This window comes from Hyperolius riggenbachi, chromosome 10 (genome assembly GCF_040937935.1).
Source record: "Hyperolius riggenbachi isolate aHypRig1 chromosome 10, aHypRig1.pri, whole genome shotgun sequence".
Classification (NCBI taxonomy): domain Eukaryota; kingdom Metazoa; phylum Chordata; class Amphibia; order Anura; family Hyperoliidae; genus Hyperolius; species Hyperolius riggenbachi.
Genome location: NC_090655.1, coordinates 246,435,695 through 246,447,939, shown reverse-complemented (window position 1 = coordinate 246,447,939; position 12,245 = coordinate 246,435,695). Strand labels below are relative to the sequence as shown.

The 12,245-nt window shown below is 45.5% G+C and overlaps 1 protein-coding gene across 1 annotated transcript; it reads right to left on the bottom strand.

The window, feature by feature from the left end:
• Positions 1 to 2,306: 2,306 nt before the first annotated feature.
• LOC137535142 (histone-lysine N-methyltransferase PRDM9-like) lies at positions 2,307 to 10,597 on the bottom strand. Its single transcript, XM_068256958.1, has 5 exons — positions 10,544 to 10,597; positions 9,214 to 9,281; positions 9,013 to 9,110; positions 7,539 to 8,049; positions 2,307 to 4,180 (listed from the first exon to the last, which is right to left on the bottom strand). The coding sequence occupies exons 2-5, from the start codon at positions 9,245 to 9,247 to the stop codon at positions 3,687 to 3,689; spliced, it is 1,137 nt and encodes a 378-aa protein (XP_068113059.1). The 5' UTR covers positions 9,248 to 9,281; positions 10,544 to 10,597; the 3' UTR covers positions 2,307 to 3,686.
• Between the last annotated feature and the right edge of the window lie 1,648 nt (positions 10,598 to 12,245).

Below are 12,245 nucleotides of genomic sequence, written 5' to 3'. Positions count from 1 at the left end.
TGGTAAAGATGAACTGATGATACAGTAAGTATCTTTATACTCACAAGCAGAGCCGGATTTATACTCTTCACTGCCCTAGGCCACTGTCCCCAGCTGCCCCCTTCAGTATAGGTAGCGAGATGACCCCTCCCTCCTTCCCACTAGTATAGGTAGCCAGATGACTCCTCCCCCCCTTTCACTCCAGTATAGGTAGCCAGATGACCCCTCCCTCCCTTCCCTCTAGTACAGGTAGCCTTATGACCCCCCAGTATGGGTAGCCAGATAACTCTTCCCCCCTTTTCCTCCAGTATAGGTAGCCAGATGACCCCTCCCTCCCTTCCCTCTAGTACAGGTAGCCTTATGACCCCCCCAGTATGGGTAGCCAGATAACTCTTCCCCCCTTTTCCTCCAGTATAGGTAGCCAGATGACTCTCAGTTCACTCATTTCTCTACTTGTCTCCAGTGCAGAAGCTTTCTCTTCCTTTCTTTCTCCAATGCTGACCAAGTTCATTGCGCCGGCCACAACTTGTCTCCAGTGCAGAAGCTTTCTCTTCCTTTCTTTCTCCAAGAGGTACAGACTAACCAGCAAGCTCATGGTGACCCAGAACTCATTGGAGTGAGTAAGGGACTACAATGGTCCTAAAAGCCCCCTTACTAAGATGTTAAGAAAAACAAAAATTTGCTTTCCTAAAACAGAAAGAATTTGCGATAATTCAGGTTGGAGTGAGCTTGAGATGTCTCCCAGAGCAACACTGCTGAATATATGCAAATTAACCATTGTACCCTTAGAAGCTAAACACACCTCCAGAACCGCTGGAATGCAATGATGTGTCAGCTTGTTAAATTGTACAGAGCCATAATAATCCAACATGCATACAGACTGTTTCGGATTGTTTGATCCTCATCAGTGCATGGCATGGATTAATTTGGCTCTATGGAGTAGGGCTTGTAAACCGAGAGGTACAGACTAACCAGCAAGCTCATGGTGACCCAGAACTCATTGGAGTGTGTAAGGGACTACAATGCTGACCAAGTTCATTGCGCCGGCCACAATGCAAATGTGCACAGAGAACAAGGTGGCTGCTGCACAGGCAGCTAGCAGCAGAGTACCTGCAATGCAGCATTTGCAAACTTGCCAATGCTGCACTAGTTTAGCCTGCTGCTTTGGTGCCCCTGTGGTACCCTAGGCCATGGCCTAGGAGGCCTTGGCCTAAATCCGGCCCTGCTCACAAGCCAGGGTTACCACTCAGGCAACCACTGTAGATGCAGGTGGGGGAGATTAGGCCTGTCCCCACTCAGGGTTAAGAAGTCGTAGATCAGAAAAAAAGGGGTAACGCCACCAGGGGTGGACTCGTATAGTACAAGGTGAACAGAGGCGCCAAAAGAATAAAAGTAAATAAAACTTTTAAAACATGGGGAGTCAGTGGTGGACTTGCCTCCTCCAAGTAAACACAAAAGCGTATTAATGTTTAAAACCGAAAATGTATTGATACACTCCAAGGTTCTTTGCAACGCGTTTTGCAGGTATGACCCTGCTTCACCAGGAGGAGTTGTAAGAAGATGTGGGTAAGTAAATTTGAACCCTACCCTGCCTTGTGTCACCGTTTCTACAGTCAAGCAATCTGGCCACAGCGAGTCTCAGTGGGGCACCAAAACTCCCCCTTGCCTTTGAATGGTGTTTACATTCATAATTGTTGAGTACTAAAATCTTGCCCGGTTTGGCTCAATAGCCCCAGGGGTGGTGCCAATCTAAGCTAAAAAGGTGAAATGGGGCACCAAAAGTGATACTTTCCACCAGTGTTAGGTGGCCTTTGTGCATCTCTGCCCCCTTCCCCCAAAGGGCACTATAGGTGGGCCTTTTTTAACCACCTTCCTCCCCATCAATGTGAAGTACTGTAAGCGCAGCGGAGTGTGGTATCTCACTTGCCAAATTCCTTTCTTCTTTCTTCATCAGCACATTCTTGCCTCCTAAAGGCATGTATGCACTGATGTAATATGCCAGTGGTCACAAGGGCAGAGATAAGACTGCAGGGTGCCATGGAAACCGGAGGATGTGCTGAAAAAGGGAGGAAGGAAGGAGGTGTGCACCCTTTGTATGCTCTGCTGTGCTTCTCCTGCACTGGCACACAGGTGTCACCGCTCTGATGGTGTCTCCCAGTGTACCCTGCATCACCATAGTGATGCCACTGTAGGAGGGTATAATTGGGGACCCCTATGGGCAATTGCCTAGTCTGCCCTAGTGCAAATGCTGGGCCTGCCTCAAGGTATAATCAAACAACACAAATTCTTCAAATCCTACAAATAATAGTTTTATTATAGGAAGAGGAAACATGATCAGTTACAAGGTATAAAGGAGAGAGAAATTAACATGTTTAGCTGAAAGCGCCATCTGTACTTTGCTGATCCAGTATCAATCTTATTTCATTTAGTGATGTGAAGATCTGCAGATTCTGCAGTTTACCGCATATTGCTATTTATATTACCTGTGAGTTGGAGTAATTGATGAGGCTCTTCAGGTCAATACTGTTGAACAAACCGTTCCCTGCATTCTGCAGTCACCTGATAAGCGGTGTAGTTAATTAACATAGTACCAGCCAGTGAAGTATCACCATCGCGCTACTTCAAAATTGTGCAGAATATGAAAGGAGCACACAACTTACAAAGGAGTGCGCGTAACACAGGGGCGCATGCTACACGCGCTACGCAGCTCTACACAGCCCGTAGCGAGCAGGTGCTGATTTTTAACTCGAGCTGCTGAATATTAACTTGCGCTGCTACAGCAGCACTGATTAATGAATTAACCTCAGTGTGTGCTAAAACAAAATAAATACAATTTTCCATTAATTCATTGTAAACGGCTGATACTTCACAGTCGACCCTTGTATAGTTCAGCTTCTCACATTGGTATTCTGTGCAGGCACATAAATAGCCATAGTGTCAGAGTCTGCTGTATACTCTAAGCGTGTAGAAGGAGCTGCAGTGTTTATTATTACTCAGACAGAAAGAGGGGAGTGACTGAGCCATCTGTACTTTAGGGAGAGCACCAATGGATCAATTCATTCATAGATGGAAAAAAAATCATCGTTATTTACGTTTTTGCCAATTTTACACATTTAAAGCTGATTGCAAATTGAACCATTATTTTTTAAACAATCAAATGACAAAATGTCTTGCAGAGCACTAACATAATAGTCAAAGGAAATATTTACTGTATAGAAAAGGCAGCAAAAACGTTAGGGTGAGACACACAATGTGGGAGGAGAGAGCAGTAGACAGATACAGCACTAGGGTTAGTGTTGGGCTTCACCTACCAGGCCCCTGCTCTTATTAGAATGATCTCCCTCATCCATCTTTTCTCAGCCGTTCCTTTCATACTGTATATCATCAGGGCAGGGCATTTTAGATCTGTATTTACAAATTGTTTATGTGTGAATCGTTTCCTACTTTCTAAACATTACAAAAAAAAAAAAAACACGCTCAAGTGTGCTCTCATGTACGACAAGAGCTGTAGTAAAACATTTCCCACACTCTGAGCAAGAGAACGGGCTCTCGCCAGTGTGCATTCTCTTGTGATTTCATTTTTGAATAAAGCTTTTCCCACACTCTGAACAAGAGAAAGGAGGCTCGCCCATGTGAGTCTTCTGGTGCGCAAGAAGATCTACTTTCCTAATGTATCTTTTCCCACACTCTGCATAGGAAAAAGGAAGCTAACCTATGTGCGTTTTTTTGTGTTCAGCCAGGTACCTTTTATTCGCAAAAGCTTTCCCACACACTGAACACACAAAAGGACACTCGCCTTTGTGTCGCCTCTGGTGATCCCGGAGGCCTTCTCTCCGTAGGAAACCTTTCCCACATACAGTACACGAAAACGGCCACTCGCCAGTGTGACTTATCTCATGCTTAACAAGCTGACTTTTGTAAAAGAAACTTTTATCACATTCTGTACAGGAAAAGGAATGGCTGCCTGTGTGATGTCTCTCGTGCTCAAATAGGCTCCTTTTGCAGGCATAATGCTTCCCACACTCTGAACATGAAAAAGTTGGCGCTCTTTTGTGACTTCCTTGGTGTTTAAGAAGATCTCCTTTTTGAAAAAAGCCTTTCGAACACTCTGAACATGAAAACGGATGCTCGCCTTTGTGAGTTCTCCTGTGTTCTCCTCCTGGAGAACATTGTGATAAGCTATTATCTTCTGCATTGTTATCTAGTGATAAAACAAGATTTCTATTAGGGAAGTTCAGGACATAGCAGAGATCTAGAGGGAAAAATATTTTAATTTCATAGTGCATGCATTTCTTTCTCTTAAGACATTCAGGAGTGATTTCAGTTCTAATATTCAACAGTGTCACAGCACTGAATACACACAAATGTCAGTTACACAACTAAACCATCTACAGCAAATAGTTTCACGCAATAGTATAACTAAACTTATTATGCAAGGAATGATGATTAACCTCATTCCATCTATTTCTTTGTTAGTACTATGATATTATACTGAGAAATGGAGATGGGCCTTCATATGGTGTACAGTATCTCCTCCTCATTTGTTGGTACTATGATATTATACTGAGAAATGGAGATGGGCCTTTCATATGGTGTACAGTATCTCCTCCTCATTTGTTGGTGCTATGCTGCTATACTGAGGAATGGAGATGGGCCTTTCATATGGTGTACAGTATCCCCTCCTCATTTGTTGGTACTATGATGTTATACTGAGGAATGGAGATGGGCCTTTCATATGGTGTACAGTACCTCCTCCTCATTTGTTGGTACTATGATGCTATACTGAGAAATGGAGATGGGCCTTTCGTATGGTGTACAGTATCTCCTCCTCATTTGTTGGTACTATGATGTTATACTGAGGAATGGAGATGGGCCTTTCATATGGTGTACAATATCTCCTCCTCATTTGTTGGTACTATGATGTTATACTGAGGAATGGAGATGGGCCTTTCATATGGTGTACAGTATCTCCTCCTCATTTGTTGGTACTGTGATGTTATAGTGAGTAATGGAGATGGGCCTTTCATATGGTGTACAGTAACTCCTCCTCATTTTGTTGGTACTGTGATGTTATACCGAGGAATGGAGATGGGCCTTTCATATGGTGTACAGCAGGGCCGGCCTTTGATATGAGCGACCGGAGCGGTCACTCAGGGTGCCAGCTCTCAAGGGCGCATGCGCCCTGTCGTCCCTTGCCGCCCCGCTGTCTCTCCATCTGTAATTAGAGCAGGACTACAAGAACATGGTCGCCGATGTCCACAAATGCAGACAATTGGCAGCCATTTTCTTGTAGCCCTGCTCTAACTACAGATGGAGCGGAGGCGGGGAGAGAAGAGTGACGTCGGCGCTGGAGCGTGGAAGTCAGGTGAGTCAGTCTCTGCGCGGCCCGCTGCCGCAGAAGGGGGGGGATTGACTGGGGGCATGCTACCTACATTGGGGGCATGCTACCTACACTGGGGGCATACTGCCTACACTGGGGGCATACTGCCTACACTGGGGGCATACTGCCTACACTGGGGGCATACTGCCTACATTGGGAGCATACTACCTACATTGAGGGCATACTACCTACACTGGGGGCATACTACCTACACTGGGGGCATACTACCTACACTGGGGGCATACTACCTACACTGGGGGCATACTACCTACACTGCGGGCAGCTATGCTACTACACTGGGGGCATGCTACTATACTGGGGGCAGCTATGCTACTACACTGGGGGCATACTACCTACACTGGGGGCAGCTATGCTACTACACTGGGGGCAACTATACTACCTATATGGGGCAACTATACTACCTACTCTGGGGGCAACTATGCTACCTATATGGGGACAACTATGCTACTTACACTGGGGGCAACTATATTAGCTACCTATACTGGGGCAACTATACTACCTATACTGAGGGCTACTATACTGGCTACCTTTACTGTGGCAACTATACTACCTATGCTTGGCTACCTACACTGAGGGCACCTACACGAAATCCTATACTGAGGGCTCCTATACCTGGCTACCTACCTACCTATACTGAGTCTGAGGGCATTTTTTGGGGAGGGACGCACCACAGCTATAACGAGCGTTGCAAATTGTTGGTGCTATATATGGGCCTGTGTGTGTGTGTGCGTATGTGTGTACGCACGCAAAGAGGATGGCGGGGGCACCAAAATCCGGTTTCGCTCAGGGTTTAGTGAAACCTAAGGCTGGCCCTGGTGTACAGTATCTCCTCCTCATTTGTTAGTACTGTGATGTTATACCGAGGAATGGAGATGGCCTTTCATATGGTGTACAGTATCTCCTCCTCATTTTTTAGTACTATGATGTTATACTGAGGAATGGAGATGGGTCTATTATATCATGTACAGCATCTCCTCCTCATTTGTTGGTGCTATGATATTATACTGAGGAATGGAGGTGTGTCTATTATATCATGTACAGTATTTCTGTCCTCATTTGTTTGGCACATTAGCTGATATACTGTTGACGTTTCCTCCTTTGAGGACTCAGATCTTGGTATATCCCAAGAAGAATCTGGCAGTTCTGTACTTCAGGCGCTGGAGTGTTTGTCTTGCATCAAGTCAGACAATGGGCTATAGCAGCTCAGCTTAATGAGCTGTAGTGTGCACTATGCACGCTGCCATGTAAGGAGTGTGCCTTCCGTAGTAGGAAGCAATGCGCATAACATTAACTGCGGGCGGCCCTGTGACCTGCTACCGCGACACTTCACTCGCAGCCACTACTGTGTTAATTTACATTGTGAATGTAAATTAACACAGTAGCGGCCGCGAGTGAAGTATCACGGTAGCGATACTTTACAGGAGCAGGACCCCCTCCCGCAGTTAATGTCATGTGCGTTGCTACAGATGCAATGCATGTAACTAAGGAAGGCACGCTCCTTACATGGCAGCGAGCACTTCTGTGTAAGGCGCGCATAGCACACACTACTTCACATACAGCGCAGCTTGATGAATCAAGCCCAATATATCCCTGTAGACTTCCTCCTTAGCACTCAGGGAGCCACAATAGGCCCTCTTTGAACCCCAAGAACAGGGAACATGCAGCAAAATGCAAAAAGTGTCCCACACATTCCCATTGCGTAAAGAGATCATCGCAGGCTGCAGAACTTTGCCTCCGGTTTGCGGACATCAAAGCAAAAGGTGCTTGTTTGAAGAATCTAAACGATAAAACAATCTAATTTGCTGAAGGCTCTTTTGTCTGCTATGTAATTCCATATGTGGTCCTTCAGAGTTTAACAATCACTGATCTACTAGGGGACTACATAGCCCTATAAAGTGCTAAAAATAATTAACTTTAGTATTATGCTGGCTTTGAAGAAGCCAACATACTGTTCTACAAGTTCAGCTCGTTCTTATTCTTATTTTTATTAGTGCTCCTCCCCCCCCCCTCCCCCCCATTTTCTATATGCTACTCCTCCTACAGTATTAGGGGTAAAAGAGCCAAACTTCATCAGTGACATGATTCGTCAGTTTTAGTTTATCTGCATATTTTACTTTACTTAAAATGAAGATGAGCAACTTCTGCATTAAATACTTACATTTGCTGATATCCAGAGAAAATTGCTCTTCTTTAGTTGTCTTCATCATGTCTCCCTCCTTCATAGACTGCTGATCACTCCTCACATACGTCTGCTCTTCCTCTTTAACTGTCTTCATCTTTACACCCTCCTCCACAGACTGCTGATCACTCTTCATATACGTCTCTTCTGCTTCTTCTTTAATTCTCCTCATCATGTTACCCTCCTCCATAGACCGCTCACCACTTCTCACATACGTATCTTGTTCTTCCTCTTTAATTGACCTCCTCATGTCACCCTCCTCCATAGACTGCTGATCATTCCTCACATACGTCTCTTCTTCTTCCTGTTTAATAGTCCTCATCATGTCACCCTTCTCCATAGTCAGCAGATCGCTACTCATATATGTTTCTTCCTCTTCCTTTTTAATTGTCACCATCATTTCAACCTCCGTAGACTGCTGAGTACTCCTTACACAGGTCTCGTCTCCTTCCTCTTTTACCTCTGTTTTGTCAGCAATCCTTTCTTTCCACTAAAACAACAAAACGATAGAAAATTAACTCTGCTTGTATTTCAGAACATACTCTTAACTGCTTGCTGACCGACTCATGCTAATTGGCGTCAAACTCCTGGGGCGGAGATTGCAGGGGATCGCGGGTGCTAATGTGCACACATCCCCACTTGTATGAAGGAGCTCCGCTCCGCCATCAGTCTGCCAGCGGCAATCAGTGCTAAGAAATTGTTAGATTTCATATATTTACATTGTACAGCGCTGCGATCTATGGCAGCGCTGTACTGGGGACAGCCGTGTCACTCGGCTGTCCCCTTGGGAGGCTCAGAGAGCGATTGGCTCTCATAGGCTGATGTCTATGAGAGCCAATCGCTGTTATTGGCTGGCGGAGAGGGGGGGGGGGATTAAAATAAATAAACAATAATCAAATTTATAAAAAAAAAAAAAAAAAAAAAAAAAAATATATCAATAATAATCATTACAGCAGTGATCAGAGCCCACCAACAGAAAACTCTGTTGGTGGGCAGAAAAGGGGGAGGATTCATTTATTTGCTGAGTTGTACGACTCTGCAGCGAGCCCTTAAAGCTGCAGTGGCCTGAATTGTAAAAAATAGCCTGGTCACTAGGGGGGTGTAAGCCTACGGTCCCTATAGGGAACCTAAATTGAGAGGGATATGGATGTTTCCTTTTAAACAATACCAGTTGCTTGTCAGTCCTGCTGCTCTCTTTGGCTGCAGTAGTGGCTGCATCACACACCTGAAACAAGCATGCAGCTAATCCAGTCTGACTTCAATCAGAGCAACTGATCTGCATGCTTGGTGAGGGGCTGTGGCTAAAAGTATTAGAGGCACATGATCAGCAGGAGAGTCGGGCAACTGGTATTATTTTAAAAGGAAAAATCCACATCCTTCTCAGTTTAGGTTCCGTTTAAGAGGTTCAAAAACCTGATTTCTTTAGGAGTTGTAGACCCTCATATCCCCTTACCTGATAATAGTGGAAGGTGGTGGAATCTTCCTGTGGACATTCCTCAGAATAAAGAGGACCTGTACATCTCTCTGGTGGGTCTTTGTTACTGGATCCATCTGTAGGAAAGACACATACTGACTGAATACATGTGATTATCAGATGATGGGGGATCTAGGTGGATTCTTTCTTCCTTTATAACAAATGAAAGTCTCCTCTTACCCGGTGTTGTGAGGGGTGCCTGATTCTCCATCATGGCGTCCTTGTAGAGGTTCTATATACTGCCAACCCTGCATAGAGAAATAGACGGTAACATCCTCACACAGGAACATGACCACTACCCAAACCCACTTCTTTTTGTTACTGAAAATGGGGGAGACTGGATAACTGTCAATCATCACCTCTCCCATCAGCAGCTTAATCATCTTGTTGGTGAAGAAGGCTTACTATGTCATACATGATAGTGCCCTCATTCTTGTTTGACTGAAACAAGAACTGTCAGGGTTGCTGTTCTTAAAGTACACCTGAACTGAGAGGGATATGGAGGCTGCCATATTTATTTACTTTTAAACTATACTAGTTGCCTGGCTGTCCTGCTGATCTATTTGCCTGCAGTAGATCCAATCATTGTGGTCACCTCTCATAGGCATCAGCCTATGAGAGGGACCAGATTATGAGCCACTCGAGGGGACAGCTCAGTGACAAAGCTATCCCTTGTACAGCACTGCGCTAGATCACAGTGATGTACAAATCAAAACAATGGCCGTTTCTTTCACCGTAGTCTGGATGCATTTGATGAGCCTAGGGAGAACTGCCACCAGCCCCCCATATCACCCCACACCACTATGGTGCAGCTTCTCTGAAGGTCCTATACAATAGGTAGACGGAAAGCCATGAAAGCAGCAAACTCTGAATGCACCAGGGAGGGAGGGATTGGCAACAGGCGGCGTATGTGAGTGCGTACACTGCCGCCAGGTCACTTCAGGGCACCAGGAGATGTCAGCAGCACAGAGGAGGGAGCACACCAGCTGGAGAGGTGAGTGTGAGAGCGCTTTGCTGCATTAATACTCTGCACGGGGCCCCCGGGGAGAGCAGCATAGGATGGAGTAATGCGTCACCGGTGCTAGGGCCCTCCACCCACATAGATACCATTTCACCCTCCCCCCTGGTTGACCAGCAATAAAAGTCCTGTCGGATAAGTAAGTTGACCGAAATTAGGATCAGGCAGCATGTTTGGCAGTAATCTTTGGCAGAGTTCATCACAGTGATCGAATCTGCCGAGGAATGTCTCATAGTGTATGGGCACCTTGCTTTTACATTGGAGCTGTAGTCAGACAGAATGGAACAGAAGTAGATTTCAAATTGTTAGCTATCAGAAAGTATGAAATATAAGATGGGCAGAAGCTTATAACCATTAATGTAATAACCATTAGTGTGAGTTCATGCACAGGACACTGACATATTATTACGATCATTTTGTAGATGCGGGTGATGGTGATGAGGGAGGGAAATAAGGTGGTTAATAGGGAGAAATAAAATAATCTCTTATTACCTCCTCTGCTGCCAGTTCCAGCAATGTCTCCTCTCTACTTCCGCTCACTTCACCTCTACTCTGTAATATCCTGTTAAATCACTTCCTGTTAAATAGCACCATCTTGAGTTCATGATGGGAACTGCAGTCTCAAGTATGTGATTCGTTCGGGCCCACTAAGGCCCGCTGCACACTGCAAATCCGAATTGTGATTCCAATTATCTCTGGATGCTATCAAAACAAAAAGAAAAATGCAAAAAAAAAAAAATACAGCATGCAGTACCGATTAAAAAACGCATATCGGAATTGGACGTAAAAACAGGTCAAAATCGCAAATCGGAATCGCAAGTAGTGTGCAAAAGGCTTCAGGCCCCCCTGCACACTGCAAGGGCTCTTTCCACTATGAAATGTGGTTGCGATTGCTGGGTGACTTGGGCGCAGGATACAGCCAGTATATGGCTTATTCTGCTGCTGCACAAGTTTCCCGGCAGTGTTAAATACTATTCCCCTTCCAGGTCCACGTGGATGGTGTGAATGATGTAATTTGGCTTCCAGCTATTGCTGGCGGCACAATTACAGTGTTTTAAGTAACTTTAACTCCGTCTTCTGACAACGCCAACGTTTCTCACTGTGCGCCGCTATAGCCTGCTATAGATCTAATTCCTATTATTATGGTCTATAGTGGCGCCGGTTGCTCCCAAATCTCTAACGCTGTTATTACAGCACTTGTCCTCAGGGATGGACCTAGACCAAGTTGCCCCAAGTTGCGCCTGGGGCAAGGTCAGGTTTTGGCGCCTAAACGGCCATTCCCCATCCAAATTTTGCCGCCTTTTTAAGAATTCAACAAACTGCGCCTGGGGCAAGAGACCCACTTGCCCCCCCCCCCCTAGATCTGTCCCTGCTTGTCCTCTAACCCCTGTGTCTCCTCTGTAATATCTCCAACCCACTACACAGTGGCGTAGCTTAGGAGCTGTGGGCCCCGATGCAAGTTTTACAATGGGGCCCCCCAAGCACTCTATACATATCAATTGATACGGCGCACCAAAACCTGCCAATGGCAACTACAGTGTCAGAGGTGCAAGAAGGGGATGGGGAACAGTTTGTTAATGATTACTACTATTCAAAGTATCTATAGGTATGATTATTATCAGCACAGGACCAATAGAGAGCTAATACTGTAGTTGAGGGAGGGCCCTTCTGGGCCCCCTCTGACCCAAGGGCCCCGATGCGGTCACTACCTCTGCAACCCCTATTGCTATGCCCCCGCCACTACACTACAGATTTTAAGCTTGCAAGGACATGAACCTGCTGTTCATAGTGTTTTTTATTCTGAAGTAATTTATCATATGACCATGCACTAGTACTGGTGATGTTTCAAAACACACATAACTATGTATGTATTTGTATTGCTGGATGTCCTGATTGTACAGAATTTTGGAACATCTCATGGATCTCTGCTCCCCGCGTTTGTTTTGTACAGTGCTGAAGATGTAGGCGCTATATTCATTTTGCTGCTCTTGGTTCTGTGGGAAAGTCCTCGCCAGCAAGCTATGCATATCCACCCGTAATGGCAGCGCACAGCCTGGAGACTGAAGCTGACACGGGGTAGCCTGGCAAGGAGCACCTGGGGGTTATTTAGCAGCAGCAAGCCTAGATTTGGGAAGTCAGGCCAGCACTGGGAAGCATGGCTAATAAGACTTCTAGAGCTGGTATGGTTTTTCCA

Bases quoted from the DNA above. Each gene is read 5' to 3' on its own strand.
- LOC137535142 (XM_068256958.1), bottom strand. From the start codon at position 9,247: ATGATGGAGAATCAGGCACCCCTCACAACACCGG. The intron at 9,111-9,213 runs GTAAGAGGAGAC...TCTTTCCTACAG, and splicing joins GGCACCCCTCACAACACCGG to ATGGATCCAGTAACAAAGAC. The intron at 8,050-9,012 runs GTAAGGGGATAT...TTGTTGTTTTAG, and splicing joins CCACCTTCCACTATTATCAG to TGGAAAGAAAGGATTGCTGA.